Raw genomic sequence first — 15,681 nt, forward strand, 5'->3', positions numbered from 1 at the left:
GAAACCATCATGTCTGCTCAGCCTGACCAAGTGGTACCATAAAATAGCCCCCCAGGACCCTGGATAATGTTAGGAAGACTCTCCCCCCAAATAAGCCCAAATCTTTACTACCAAAAAAAAAATCAGGTGTTTTATTGTATAAAAAAGTCATCACCTTGAACAAAAAAGAACCTGCTAAAATACCCAAAAATTCTTTAAAAATTTAAGTATGAAAGAAGCCCAAAGATGGTTCAGTAACTTAAAGCACTTGCAGAGCAAGCACTAAGCTGAAAGTTCAACCTCTAGTGATTCTGACAGTCACACTTTCTGAGGACCCCCGGTGAGGAAAGCAAATGACCAGTAGCAATAAAGGGTGGGGCCAGAGAGACAGCTGAATGGGCTGCAGTCCGTGCATTCCAGGCTGGAGTCCTTGGCTCAATCCTTCATACCACATGGCTCTAGAAAAAGCCATAAGTGACCCCTAAGCACGGAGCCAACAATAGCCTGAGAATTTCTGGGTGCAGCAGCAAACATAAGCAAAGTATCACAACTTAACCTTTTTATTTTTTAAAATTTTATTTTTTGGGTCACACCCAGTGGTGCTCAGGGCTTACTCCTGGCTCTGTGCTCAGGGATTACTCCTGGCAGTGTTTAGGGGACTATATGGAGTGCCAGGAATCAATCTTGGGTCAGCCATGTGCAAGGCAAGCGCCCTACCTGCTGTATGCTCTGGCCTCATAAATACCCTTTAATAATTTTCTTTATAAATGATGTAGTGATAGAGTACCTGTCCTGAGTTTGTGGGGCCTGAGTTTGATCCCTCAAACCACAAACACCCAAAAAGGGGAACAATATCTTTTTTATAAGTTCTGAGAATATGTTTAATCAATTATCTCAAACAAAATCTCTAAAGACTAATATATTTTACAGTCCAATTAAACCAATAACTAAATATTGACAACTAATTATTAATCTTTATCAAAATCATTTCTAGAAGAGTTCATAAAATAAGGCTCTTGTTCGCAAACAGTAAACAAGAAAAGATTAATTAAAAAGCCTGTTATTACTAACACTATTTCTTTACAATGAATATTTATAATATCTACAATGTAAATATTCTTGTTCAAAATTTCAAGAGTCCTCAGACCATAGCAACAGTACAGTGGGCAGAGTGCTTGCCTTGTACATGGCTAACCTGGGTTCAATCCCCAGGACTCCCTACAGTCCCCCTGACCACTGCCAGGAGTAATTTCTGAGTGCAGAGCCAGGAGTAATCTCTGAGCATCACCAGGTGTGGTGCCCCTTCCTCCCTCAAAATAAATAAATTAATTAAAAAACAACAACAAAAAAAGAACAAGGGAAATGCAGTGATCATGAAGTATAATAACTAGGACCAACATGGACATGGCACTAAACTATTTCGTAAGACATGTTCAGAGATTGTTTAATGTTAAAATAGACATTTGGGGCTAGGGATGAGGCCTAAGAAGCAGAGCACAGGCCTTGGGAGGCCCAAGGCTCGATCCCTGGCAGCACCAAGGGTAGCTCTGGTGCCCTGCGCACCACCCTCAATTCCAGAGGCTAAAGAGCAGAAACAGTCACTTTGTAATTTCTAGTCAATTCTTCATTTCATTTCATTTCATCATCCTGTTATTCGTCGATTGCCTCGAGCAGGCCCCAGTAACGTCTCTTTCATCCTAGCCCTGAGATTATATTCAAGGCTATTTAGGAGAATGAGATCCATAATTGTTACTGGTATTTGGCATATTTGGTACGCCACGGGGAGTTTACCAGACTCTGCCCTGTGGGCAGGCTACATTCGATAGCCTGCAAGTTTGTCCAAAGTAGGAATGAGACAATAAGATGTCATAAGATGTCAATTCTTAGTCAGATAAAAAACTGCTTTTAAAAGCACAAACACGCAGAACAAAAAACTGCCACCCTCCAATTTCCAGAGTCTGCTTCCAAAAGGACTATGCGCTTTGGCTGGTTAGGTATATCCTTAAGGTTTTAGGCTGACACTGACAGCCTAAAGGCCTGGGTGTACACAGTGGGAAATAGAGCATTTCTATTTCTCATCAAAGTTAACAATCCCTACCATTAAAAATATTCCCCAATTTTTGCTTCTACCAGAAGACACAGGACACTAATAAGCCACAAGGTCAGAAAGCTGTTACAATATCAGGACTAGCCAAAAGGATCAAAAGAAGAAATAAAAGACAAAAGCAAGCAACACTAATCCATCTGGAACCTGGTAATCGCTAAGGAGATTTTATTTCTGATTCCCAGTTTGTTTCATAAAGCCTATAGAAATAATTTCATTAATTACTGCACATTTTATTTTGTTTTGAGACAACACCTGATAGTGCTTTGAGTTACTCCTGGCTATGCACTCAGGGAACGAGACATGGTGTTGGGGATCAGGTCTGGATGCATGCAAGGCAAGCGCCCTACCCGCAGGACTTTCTCTAGCCCGATAAAATACAACTCCTTGATCTATTTATCTGTAGTTGGGCATTTGGTGTTGTTCCCACACCAAGCGCTGCTATGAACAGAGGTGTGTACGTAGCCTTTTGAATGAATATTTCAGTATTTGGGGGAAGATGCCAAGAAGTGACACCACTGGGTCATACAGTTCTTTCCCTAATGCTTTCCATGGAGGCTGAACCAGACAATATTCCCACCAACAGTGAGTGAAGATTTGTTTCTAACCTCAAGCCCTCCAACACAGGCTGCTTCCAGACTTTCTGACATATAGGCTTATTTTATTTTGGGTGATTTGTATTTTTGGTTTTCGGGTTGTTTTTTTTTTGCACTATCAGGAATCAAACCCAGGTCTCCTGCGTACAATGCATACACCTTACCACTGACTCACATTCCTGACCCTCTATCATGTACTTTACTGTCACTGTCACTGTCCTCCCATTGTTCATCACTTTGCTCGAGCGGGCCCAGTAATGTCTCCATTGGAGACTGTTGTTACTGTGTTTGGCATATCGAATACATCACGGGCAGCTTGCCAGGCTCTGCCGTGCGGGTAAGATACTGTCAGTAGCTTGCCGGGCTCTCTGTGCTATCCCTCCAGCCCATCACGTACTTTAATATTTTGTTTATTTACTTGTTTATTTTGGTTTTGAGCCACAGCCAGTGAAACTCAGCAGCTACTCCCAGATTGGTGCCTGAGCCATTGTGTGATGCTATGGATCAAACTTGGGCCTTCTGTATACGAAGCATGAATTCCGCGTATTTCCCAATTCCTGCTCCGGCACATTTGAAATAAAGTACTCTCACAATTTTCTGGTGACAGTTCTAGGAAAGCAGGAATGAAGAAGGAATGAAGCTAATGTCTATCAACATATACTCAGAAAAATCAGTGCAGATATCATATGCTCAAAGAAACTCAAACTAACTTTATAGTTCTGTTACAGTTCTATTTACAGTTCATACCTAAACCAAAAATCTTGATGCATATAAGGTTATAAAAAAAAGTAGGTATTTCTCCCATTCATTGATAACTCTTTGGTTCAGTAAAATGAAATTTAATCAAGTGGGAAGGGAGAGAGGAAGGAGAGAGAGAGATTAAAGAGAGAAAGAAACTATAAGTCATATTCTACTAGGAAATTCAGATATCCCGGTTTTAGCAAGAAGTTAACCACCTTAAAATACATTCATCATGATTACTTAACAACGGTATCATTTGTATAAAGTCAAATCAGTAATAATTCCTCAAAGAGTTTTCCAAATCCTTGAAGATTCTAAATTTTACGTTCAAGTCTTAGTACACGTTATAAACTAAAATTTCATAGACAAATGAGCACCAAAACACTATGATTTTATATTACATGCATCCAATATACTGTCGGAAAGTTGCATATCCACTTGAATACCAGTAACTAAGTGGTTGTTCTGCAAACACAACAAAACCAAACCCCAAAAACCCACCATTCCTCAGCTTTTAAGCTGTGTTTTCTTTTGGGGGGAAAAGGATAGAAGTTTCTGGGAAATGAAATCAACCTTAAAAAAATTTGCTTACAACAGGATGCCTTACCAAAAGGAGGTAGTCCATATGTTTGGGAGGCCTGAGGGTAGACAGCGTAGGGCTGAGACTGCTGTAATGTCTGGTACTGAGTCTGCCCAGGATAACCAGTTTCCGAAACAGGAACCGAGAGGATATGTGCGTAGGGTCTAGAAAAGGTCAAGAAAACCAAAATTTTTATGTATAATAAGTTATTATTTAGTAATGAAAAATAAAGTTGTTAGCAACAGCCAAGAAAACTATGGTCAGAAACAAAACTGTTCTCTCCTTTTCAAATTCTACTGTCTACCTGACACTCTCACAGGAAGCTGAATAGTTTCAAATGCTCTCCTCCTCAGATCCAATTATCATTCCACAAATGCTGCACTGGCAACATGCCCAGCCCTTTGTGAGGCAGCAGGATGGCTATGTTGGGCTGATGCTCTAGACCAGTGTTTCTCAGCCCTCTTCCGACCAGGGCTTCCTCCTGGTTCAATCTCCATCCTAAGGCTGCTGTCCTAGCTGGCTCCTTGTCTTGTGTCATGACCTCCTATTTATGCGAATTTCACCTGCGGCCCCCTTGACATATCCTGCGGTGCTCAGGGGACCATAATGCCCTTGCCTCCACCCCCAGTTGAGAAAAGCTGCCCTATATCAATATATAGAATAAAACCTTAAAATAACCCAAACTGGACAGAAGCAGATTGGCAAATAGCTGTCATTTTCTAACCAGTCTTCTGGATCAAACCAATTTTTTCTCAGAAGAAAAAAATTGGGACCTGGAAAAGAGAATAAGGCTGGTGGAGAAAAGGCAAACAGCACAGAAAGTGGGGAGGGACAAGAGTCAATGTCCCACGCGGAGGCCTATGAAACAGCAGTCAGGTCATTAATAAAACCTGGGAAGCTCCAATGGTATTCAGAAACTCCCCCACTGATACTTCTGCCAGAGCAAACTGCACCCAGTTGGTACCAGTCACAACAAATTCAGCTAAGGATTAAAATTCTGCAGTGAAACTTCTGGAAATTTACTTAGTACCATGTAAGTATTAACAACAAGATAAGGGAAGTGAGGTGTTTCCTAAGGGGAAGATTTTTCAGCCTTCAGCTCAGGGCACCAGCCTGTAGCACTGTAGCACGGTCCTCCCATTGTTCATCGATTTGCTTGAGCGGGCCCAGTAACATCTCCATTTTGAGACTTGTTGTTACTGTGTTTGGCATGTTGAATGCGTCATGGGTAGCTTGCCAGGCTTTGCCATGCGGGCGAGATACTCTTGGTAGCTTGCTGGGCTCTCCAAGAGGGGCGGAGGAATCAAACCCGGCACCGCCGGGCTGGCTGTGCACAAGGCACAGTATGAAAGCGCCATCAGGCTGCTGATGCACACGCCTCACAGGTACAAACTGACCTGCTGGCAGCACCATACACCCTGAATTCATGGATTTTTTAAATTATTTTAATTTTTGTTTTTTAAAATGCTTAAATAAGAAACTTTTTATTAAAACTTATTTAGAAAGATTTGAGGGGAAAGAAAGGAGAAGTACATGTACAAGAAAGAACACAGGCTTCTCCAGAGTGGAAATAAGCAAAGAAACAGATAAGCAAGTGAGACACGTGTTCAAGGAAGCACGAGCCTGATTCAATTCAAGACGAACAAATATGCATGGAAAGAAAAAGCTGCACTTTCTTTATATGACTGTCAACTGTTAACAGTTTCTTTACATGTCCTGCATAATAAAGCACATAAGAATATACCATACGTTATTTTTTTTAATTATTATTTTTTTGGTCACACCCAGCAATGCACAGGGGTTACTCCTGGTTCATGCACTCAGGAATTACTCCTGGTGGTGCTCTTTGGACCATATGAGATGCTGGGAATCAAATCTGGGTAGGGCCGCGTGCAAGGCAAATGCCCTACCCGCTGTGCTATCACTCCAGCCCCCAGAACATAAGTAAGTAAGTAAGGCCCTCCCGTTGATCATCGATTTGCTCGAGCGGGCCCAGTAACATCTCCATTGGAGACTTTGTTGTTACTGTGTCTGGCATATCAATTACATCACGGTTAGCTTGCCAGGCTCTGCCGTGTGGGCAAGATACTCTCGGTAGCTTGCCGGGTTCTCCGAGAGGGGCGGAGGAATCAAACTCGGGTCGGTCATGTTGGCTGCATGCAAGGCAAACGCCCTACCGCTGTGCTATCGCTCCAGCCCCCAGAACATACCATACTTTAAAGCACACTATTTTACCTGTACAGATGTAAATCTACTCTTTACCAATACACAACTGGTAGTTTGATATTCACAATGTCTGCATCTACACATCTTGGAGATGATTAACATGGCGGGTTAACTTTCACCAGAAAGATCAGCCAGAAAAGAAATGAAATGGTACTTCTTGGTAACTTCAACCCAAGAAGCCTGTATAACTTTAAGTCCAGTTAAACTCTAAGGACTTCCCTAAAACTAGGAAATGAACGTAGACAAGGTGGAGAGTTGCACACTTTAGATGTTTTTATTTTCATATTTTTATGAAAAATAGATGAAAAAAATCAGTGACTGCTTTGATCACTAATATTTTGCACTTTTAGTGCCCATTCATTTACAGTTAGCTTGTGGACAAAAATAACCTACTGCAGGCAACCACCTACTTTCTAAAGGATGTTATGTTGGTTCTATATTTAAAAAATTTTTTTTAAAAATTAGAGAATGAATGAAGAGAGTGAGAGCGAACACACAAGGGATGAAAATAAGTTAAATACAACTTAAAAAATTTAACATCAAGTTAAAATTATCAATCTAGAGAAAAAGCTAAATACATAGATTTTTTAAAATATTCAACTTACTTTGCAGTATACATTTGTGAGGTATAGTCATTGGACGAGCGAGGGATGTAATCGGTGCATGTCATAACTGAAAGAATATCACCGAGTAAAAGTTAGAACATTCCAAAAGTGAAATCAGAAAATTGCATTTTTTACTCAAACTAACAAAACATGGCTTGCATTTTGTTGTAGGTAGGTAGCATGAAGTTGCTAATATATCACTTTGCTAATACGGAGTTTAGAGAGAATAAAAATAACTAGAGTGTAGTATGGAAAGGAGCTAAAAAGGTCAGTACTAACTGGTTCCTACTTTCCCTGTCATCGATCTAAAACAATGTCACATCATCCTAAACTCTTAGCTCATAGGCAAACTTAAAAAATCAAGATGCCTGGAACCAGACAGAGTTAGTACAGCAGGTTGGGTACCTGGTTTGCACTCAGCTGACCAGGCTTTGATCCCTGGCATCTCATACGGTTTCCAAGGCACCCCCAGGAGTGATCTCTGAGTGCAGAGCCAGAAGTGAGCCCTGAGCACTATCAGGTGTGCCCCCCAATCCCAAAAAGAAGATGCTTATACAAGAAATGAAATGAAATTATACTTCTTGAGCTTATTCATTCTCTGGGAACTTACTTAAAAAGTCATCAGAATTATTTGCAGGAAGACATATTGGGGGGAAATACCCAATTTTATTAGAACGCTTGCCCTGCCAATGCATAAGCAGCAGCAGAAAAGTAAGTTTGTTTCTATCCTATCTTTTCAGCATTGATAGTAAAGTTATGAGTCTAGCAAAGCAGAGACAGATCCAAGGAACTGTTCAGAAACTCTGATGAACCATCACACAGAGATTCTCCCAGCTAGTGTCTTCGTTACCCCCATGTCTTTTTTCATTTAGAAAAGCTACTATGAAGGCAGCTATTTTATCTGGCATAAACTCAAATTTGAGGGATGGGAGAGAACCTTGTGTTGAACACTATATATCTGAAAATCATAAATAACATTGTTAATCATGATGCCTTAATAAAAAATTTTAAAAATAAATTCAAGCTTGATAGATAATCCACTCAAAAGGGGCTACTTCTGTCCATGTGGCAGATAGTTTTATCATAGAGCTCATGCCATATCCCTGAATTGCTTAAGAACTTCTTTTAAAATTGTAAAGTAAATTACTGTACTGTGAGTGGGAAATAAGAGTGAACAGTGAAATTTATGTCTAACAGGGTTCCCCATCTGATTCAGGAAGAAACTCTAGGCCAGTAGCAGATGAGAGTTTAACTCATGCACAAGAGTAAGACAAATCAGTATTTGTGAGTTTACCACACATGGTCTTGTCCAATCTTCTAGATCTTAAAAAATAATTACTACACAATTCTTTAATAAAAAAATAATTACTAACAGCTTGCAGGTAGATCACAGTAATTCATATTTTGATAAAAATGAAGGATGGCTCCATCCGTTTTTAATCACAACTAAAGTTCTTAAGCATCCATCAAACAGAATATAAGAGAAGTTGATTTGAATTCCGCTGCAAAGTTCCTTCTCTGCTGACAAGCACATTAAAAAACCCAAACCTATCCCCCAATTTTGACTGAATTCTAGTAAATATCGACAAAAACATTCAGGGAGATTAAGGCCACCTTATTTATTTTTAACAGGCACCAAATCCAGCAGTGGTACCATGCAGTATTGGGGATAAACTCAGGTCCCCCCACGTGTGTATGACGTTATTACGCTAGAGTGCCCGTACCTCCACACAGTAACAATCGATACTTTTTTTTCTTTCTGGGCCACACCCAGCGATGTACAGAGCTTACTCCTGACTCTGCACTCAGGTTCACTCTCCAAGAAAGAGTTATAGAATCAAGGACTAATCTGCTATTCTATTAGAAGAGCATGCAATGAGAAATGAGACAGAAAAAATCTTCAAATGTATTTTGAAGGTAAAACTAAGAAAATTCTGGTTGATATGTATGCAAGGAATGAGGAAAACACGGGAACAGAGAATGATTTATAATTTTTAGCTTAGCAACTGCATGAATAGCAATACCACTTCCTAAAAATGGGGAACTCTAAAAAAAGAGCAGATTAAAAGGGAATGCCCTGCCTGCCACAGAGGCAGGGTGGGATGGGGAGGATGGGGGGTGGGAGGGATACTGGGATCCGTGGTGGTGGGAAATGGTCACTGGTAGAGGGATGGGTATTTGATTATTGTATAATTGAAACCCAAGCACAAAAATTTGTAAGTATACAACTGTACCTCATGGTGTCTCACTAATAAAAATTAAAAAAAAAAAAGAGCAGATGGGGGGGGAGAGAGAGAGAGAGAGAGAGAGTGCCTACCAAAGACATGCTGGGAGAAGGGAAACTGGGGACACTGGTGGTGGGAAATGTACAATGGTGGAGGACTGAGTGTTGAAATGTATGACTGAAACCAACCACAAACAGCTCTCTAACTCTGTATCTCAGTAACTCAATTAAAAAAAAAAAAAAGGAAAGAAAATGGCAATGGAATACAAAACTAAAAGAAATGGATACCAACTGCAAAATCTTAAAACATACAAACTTATTCATGTATGGGGTGGTTATTCATGTATATGGATTGCACAATAAAAAAAGAACATTTTGCATTTAAAAAAAGTTAAGCACACTTTAAATCACACTTTAAGTATGATCTCCTTTTAGTTCCCTCTCCACAATGTCTTGGTGCTGGGGTTAAACCCAGAGCCTCATGTATGCAAGGAAAGTGCTAAGCTTCATCTCTGACCCAGAACCTTTCGGAAATACAAGGGGAGGTGTCAAGTAGATAATCATATACACTAAAGAAATCAGGGAAGAAGTCAGAATGGAAACATAAATTTGAATTCATAAACAATGTTTAAAATACTCCAAGTCAAAAATGATGCAGAAAGAAAAAAATGGTAAATTAGAAATAATTCCTGAGATTCAGTAACTTTCTTTTCTATTTTTTTTTCTTTTTGAGTCACATCCAGCGATACACAGGGGTTAACTCCTGGCTCTGCACTCAGGAATTACCCCTGGCAGTGCTCAGGGGACCATATGGGATGCTGGGAATCGAACCCGGGTTGGCCGCGTGCAAGGCAAACGCCCTACCCTCTGTGCTATCACTCCAGCTCCCAGATTCAGTAACTTTCATAGCCCACAGAGTAAGGAGAAAGGCAAGAGGAAAAGTGGTGAGAGGCAGCCTATGAAGAGAGAAAAAAATCCATTAGAACCGATGTTTTCAGTAAAGAGATGACCCTGAAAGAAAGAAATTTCATCAGATGTGTGGGAAAAAAAGGGTCAAATTTGAAAAGGCAGAAGACTGAATGAGAGGTGAAAAGGCAAATAAGTGCACTGCTTTCACAAGGCCCCGTGGGGTCAAGGGCCGAGAGATCTATAGTTAGTGGGGAGATCTGAAGCCAAGGGAGAGCTTTTGTTTAGGTTTGAACATAGCAGATACTGAGTCATGTCCCTTTACTGACAGGAAGGATTAAGAAGAGAACAACATGGTATTAGGACAACTACAGCACCACTGTCCTTAAGGAAGGGAGAAGAGAGCAGAATAAAAGGCCTTCCCCAGAACAAGATAATTACCATTTCCATTCTGCAAGTCTGAAGCAAAAAAACATGGGTAAATAAAGGTAGTTTTGCAGATGTGGTGGTGGTGGGATGATAAAAGACTTTGCTGACAGAGAGCTTCTATGAGAGGAGAGTCATCGGTTAGGAATGAGGAACTTGAGGGCCAGAGAGTGCTCAAACAGCTGAGAGTATGCTCTGCCTGCTGGAGGCCTGGGTCTGCTCAGCACAGCATGATCCCCCAGGCACCAGCAGCAGCAATCCCTAAGCACAGAGCCAGGAGCAGCCTCAAGCACTAGCCCAGGTGTGGCTCCAAACAAACAAACAAAAAGAATGAGAAACATGGACAGAAACATAATTCAAAGCAGCAGAGCTTGCAGGTGCAAGTACCCGGGTTCAATTCATGGTACTCCACAGTCCCCTGAGCACTGCTGGGTACGGTCCTGGTGACCCAGGAGCACCACTGGGAGTGGCCTCCACAACAATTGAAAAAGAGGGGCAGGAGAGAGTACAGCTGGGGCGCTTGCCTTGCATGTGGCTAACCCAGGTAAGACCCCTAGCATCCCATAAGGTCCCCTCAGCACCTCTATGAGTGAACCCTGAGCACAGAGTCAGGAGTAAGCCCAGATCACTGCCAGTTTGGCCCAAAACCTTAATAACAAACAGCCTGAAGGGCAGCGAGTGAGCACGGTGCTTGGGGTGAGAAAGGCGTAAATGTAGGGACAAGGAGGATGGCTCGGTGACTGAGAGCAGCATCCTTACAGGGTTGAGAGATTTCCAGCTGCACTGTTACCAGGAGTGTGAGCATCTTCAGGAAAGGACTGAGACCCCGTGAGCACAGCTTAAAGATGTCTGATCACTGTCAACTGCATGCAGAGCTCCACAATGAATCTCGGTGAGCCCCACAGTCAGACGCCTGTGAGCACAACTAAAGAGAGAGCCCAGCAAGTGTTTGCCAAAACCCCAATCATGGCAACAATCCTGATAACAATGAAGGACAAGAAGGGGGGTGGGGGAGAATGTAAGAAATGGAGTAAAATTTTATTTTTTTTCGGCTTTTTGGGTTACACCCCGCAATGCATCCCTGGCTCTGCACTCAGGAGTTACTCCTGGAGGTGCTCGGGGGACCATATGGGATGCTGGGGATCAAATCTGGGTCAGCCTGATGCCAGGCAAATGCCTTACCCATTATACTATCACTCCAGTCTCGGGAGCAGTATTTTAAAAAGCATAAAATACTGAAAGGCAAAAATGCATTAGGGAAATAGAGGTCTTCCCATTTGGATGCCCATTTGTAGCCCTGCGATTATGCCTGAACTGTAAATGGTGAGCTAGGTATATAATTTTATTTAATAATGTTTAGTTACTGTTACAGCCTCAATGAAAGTGAGAAGTTAAACTAGGAATGAGAGAGAGGACAAAGGCAATTATTGAAGGTATTGCTATGGAAGTAATTCAAATAAAGGACCTCAGAGCTGGAGCGATAGCACAAGGGTAAGGCATTTGTCTTGCATGCGGCTGACCCGGGTTTGGTCCCCGGAATCCCATATAGGCCAAGAGCACTGGCTGGCGAAATTCCTGAGTGCAGAGTCAGGAGTAACCCGAGCATTTTGTGTGGCACAAAAAACAAAAAAAAAAAAAATCAAACAATCTTAGAATCTATGTTGAGTAATAAGGGAAGAAAAGACAATGCTTGATATCCCATGTACAGGATGCTGGAATTGCCGAGAAGAGTTTTAGATGGAGAAGAAAATAAGACCCAGTCTTTAAGGAGAAAAATTACTAAGCGTTCAGTGTGAGGTCAAAGGAAAGGAAGGAGCCAGAAAAACGGTACAGCAGGTAAGGCACTTGCTTTGCATCCTTCTCACCAGGGCTTGATCTCCAGCACCACAAACTGTCCCAAGTACTTCCAGGAGTAATCCTGAGCACAGAGCCCTCAGCATAGGTGGGAATGGCCCCAAAATCAAAATAAAAAAAAAAGGAAGGGGCAGGCATAAAAAGAGTAAGCCTTCTGAAGGAAATAAGGAAACAGAAATGATTCAGATGGAACAAGTAGATTCAACTTACTTCCTGGCCCTGAAGTAAAGGACAGACCTTTTTCTTGAGAAATAATAAAATGTTTCAAAACTAGAACACTTTTCACTGATTAGAGAGCGCTGATCTTTTTCCCACAGTATGAACAATTTCCTAAACGCATCTGAATTGCCGAGCTAACTGTTTGACAGTGCAGACTGCCATCCATATCAGATCTAATTGAATATATCTCTAAGGATGAGGTTGGAATTCTGCATTTTAAACAAGCACTCAGATTATTGCTGAGTTCACTAATTTTTGAGAACCGCTGAATATCTTTGAAAAAAAATAATACATACAATGTCATAACTTTTTTTTTTAAGTTACACTTTTAGGACCAGAGTGACTATACAAAGGGTAGGGCGCTTGCCATGCACACAGCCACCGAGGGTTCAATTGTCGGCACCACATATTATCCCCGGAGCCCCACCAGGAGTGATATCTGAGCAGAGAGCCAGGAATAAGCTCTGACACCACCCGGTGTGGTCCCCAAACCAATATATAGATAAATAAATGTTACACTTTAAAAATTCATGGTAAGTACATATGGCTAGGCAAGTGGTTCTCAATTCAATATTCAAAAAACAAGATTTTCCTTCCTTTAAGAACAAATATTTCCCAAATAAAGTCCTTCCTTCTTTTGAGAACAAATATTCCTGAAACAGACCTTCCTTCCTTTTCTCATTGGAATTACTTTTTGTTTTTGGGCTACAACAAGCAGTGCTCAGGGGTTGCTGACAGCTTGGTGTTGGGGGACCCTGTGGTAAAAAGTTTAAATCCAGGCCCTCTCACATGCAAAGGATACATTCCAATCCTTTTCAGTTATTCCCTCACCTTATTTATTTTTAACAGGCGCCAAATCCAGCAGTGGTACCATGCAGTGCTGGGGATAAACTCAGGCCCTCTCACATGTGTATGAAGTTATTATGCTAGAGTGCCCGTACCTCCACACAGTAACAATTGATACATTTTTTTTTTCCTTTTTGGACCACACCCAGCGATGTACAGAGGTTACTCCTGGCTCTGCACTCAGGAATTATTGCTGGCAGTGCTTTGGCATTTTTTTTGGATGCTGGGCATTGAACCCGAATCAGCCATGTGCAAGGCAAATGCCCTATCCGATGTACTATCTCTCTGGCCCCCAAATGATACATTTTTGTCTAAGAATATAAACCTTCTATAGGAGAGTAAGGGGTAATTAAGTGAAGGAACCGTCCAGCTGAGATCCATTTCTTTTTTTTTTGGATATTCTCTTTTTTGGATATTCTGGGACAACAACATACATTCTTCTGCTTTTAAGTTAGTGAACTTGAGCAACAAAAGAATAACATCACCTGGTACCTGGAAAAAGACTGTTACTTACTTTCCTCTGACATGGTCAGGTTTGAAGCAAGGTTTGAAGCTTCAGGTTTCTGATCACTGACTTCTGGGTTGTTTACTTGACTGGCAGAAACAAAATGAAGATATTAGCCCCTCACTGATGAATTGCATTAATAAAAGTGACAAAGTCAAACTCATTTCATCTAGAGCTATACAAGTAAGAGGCAAAGCAATACTTTTTTTTTTTTAAATGTAGGAGTACTGCTATTTATTCAGCCACTGAATTAGTTGACTGAATTGGGCATGAATTTCACATTACTTTTTTTTGGGTAATTTTTATAATTGGATATCCATGAGATAGACCATTACAAAGCCGTTCATAATTGGGTTTCAGTCATACAATGATCCAGCACCCATCCCTCCACAAGTGTACATTTCCCACCACCAATGTCCCATTTCCCTACCACCTAACACCCCATCATCCCCACCCCCAGTCTCCCTCTATGGGAGGCACTTTCCTTCTTGCTCTCTCTCTCTCCTTTTCCTTTTGTGCATTATAGTAAAGCAATACTTCTTGTTACCTTTTTCAATTCTTAGCAGCTGCCTGAGCTAGGGTCAGGACAGCACCTTGGATCCTGAAGTCCCGCCAGTGTTTAAACTGCTCAGAAATCCCAGCTAAGTCAGAGGCAAGTCAGATCTCACTCCAGGTGGTAAAACAAAAATTCCACAAGACTTAAGTCTGTTCTGTTCCTCTGCTTCCCAAAAGTGCACACAGAAGGATGGGGAGTAGCTGATTTCTAGGTGATAGCTCTTGAACGCTGCGGAAGTTTTCAAATTTATACATGCTTTGGGACTCAAGAAGAGATTCTGAACCTTAAATGATTTATTTCATTACTTTGCTCCTCAAATAATTATTTGGGGAGTGTGGGCCATATAAGGTGCTATTTGGGAGACCACACTGAGTATTTGAACCAAGGTGACAGACTCAGGCACTCTGCCTCCCCATACATTTTTTTTAAAACTTGCTATTTATACCTAAGACTGAATAGAATTTTTTAACATATAAGGAAAATTCAGAAAAATTGTGAAAGATAAATCATGTAAAATGGAAGGACAAACTGCTTTGTTTGGTTTTGATGCTGTTGTCTTAACCTTATGTTTGGGTCTTTTAATGGTGGGAAGAGTTTCACTTAAATTTTGAAACCGTTTCTTTCATCTCTCAGTGTTTTTGTGTTTCTTCTACCCTAGTTTCCACTCTCTAGTTATTCCTTCTACTAGCATCTGCAGAGTCCCAATCAGAGTCAGATTACTCAAATTTATATTCCACTGTTAATAACTAACAATGCTAGCCAAATCACTGAACTTCTCTATGCACTAATTTCTTCATCTACTGATGAGATATTACAGTAGAAGCTATTCGGGGTTTTATAGGAACAAATGACTTAATATATGAAAAGCACTGAGAGCAGAAAACACTAGAGCAAAGTACAAGATTACTGTTGCCAATATTATTCTATTGCAACATCTTCCCAACCCAGACAACCTTCATGCACCCCAGAGAGAAATATGTTGTGCTGTTTATACTCCAGGGAGAAGTAGAGGTTGCTGGACTAGAGGCTCCAAATAACCAAGAAGATAAGATTTACTACTAAATGATATATGACAGCTTTCCAACCTGTATCTGGTGCTCAGGTGCTATTCCAGGCTCAGTGTCCAGAGGTTGCTACTGGCAGTGCTCAGAGGACTCTGCAATGCCTGGGATCAAATCCAGGACCAACCATGAGTCGCCTGAGCTATCTTCCCAGCCAATAGGGGGTTGGGGATACTCCTGGAGATACTCAGAGGATATTCCCAATTTGCTTCTCAGGGGTTCATTCTTGGCAATGCTCAGGAGACATAATGCA

At 41.2% G+C, this 15,681-nt stretch overlaps 1 protein-coding gene across 4 annotated transcripts in view; it reads right to left on the reverse strand.

Moving 5' to 3' along the window:
• Window positions 1-15,681, reverse strand: part of EYA3 (EYA transcriptional coactivator and phosphatase 3) — a 97,995-nt gene that overhangs the window by 45,890 nt on the left and 36,424 nt on the right. For all 4 annotated transcript variants that reach the window (XM_056123336.1, XM_056123333.1, XM_056123334.1 and 1 more), the window contains 3 exons: window positions 13,821-13,900; window positions 6,832-6,898; window positions 4,028-4,164 (listed from right to left, as the gene is read on the reverse strand). In XM_056123336.1, the coding sequence (XP_055979311.1) occupies window positions 4,028-4,164; window positions 6,832-6,898; window positions 13,821-13,900 (284 nt within the window). The remainder of the gene's footprint in view (window positions 1-4,027; window positions 4,165-6,831; window positions 6,899-13,820; window positions 13,901-15,681) is intronic.

This window comes from Sorex fumeus, unplaced genomic scaffold (assembly GCF_029834395.1).
Source record: "Sorex fumeus unplaced genomic scaffold, SorFum_2.1 ptg000047l, whole genome shotgun sequence".
NCBI classification, from domain to species: Eukaryota; Metazoa; Chordata; class Mammalia; order Eulipotyphla; family Soricidae; genus Sorex; species Sorex fumeus.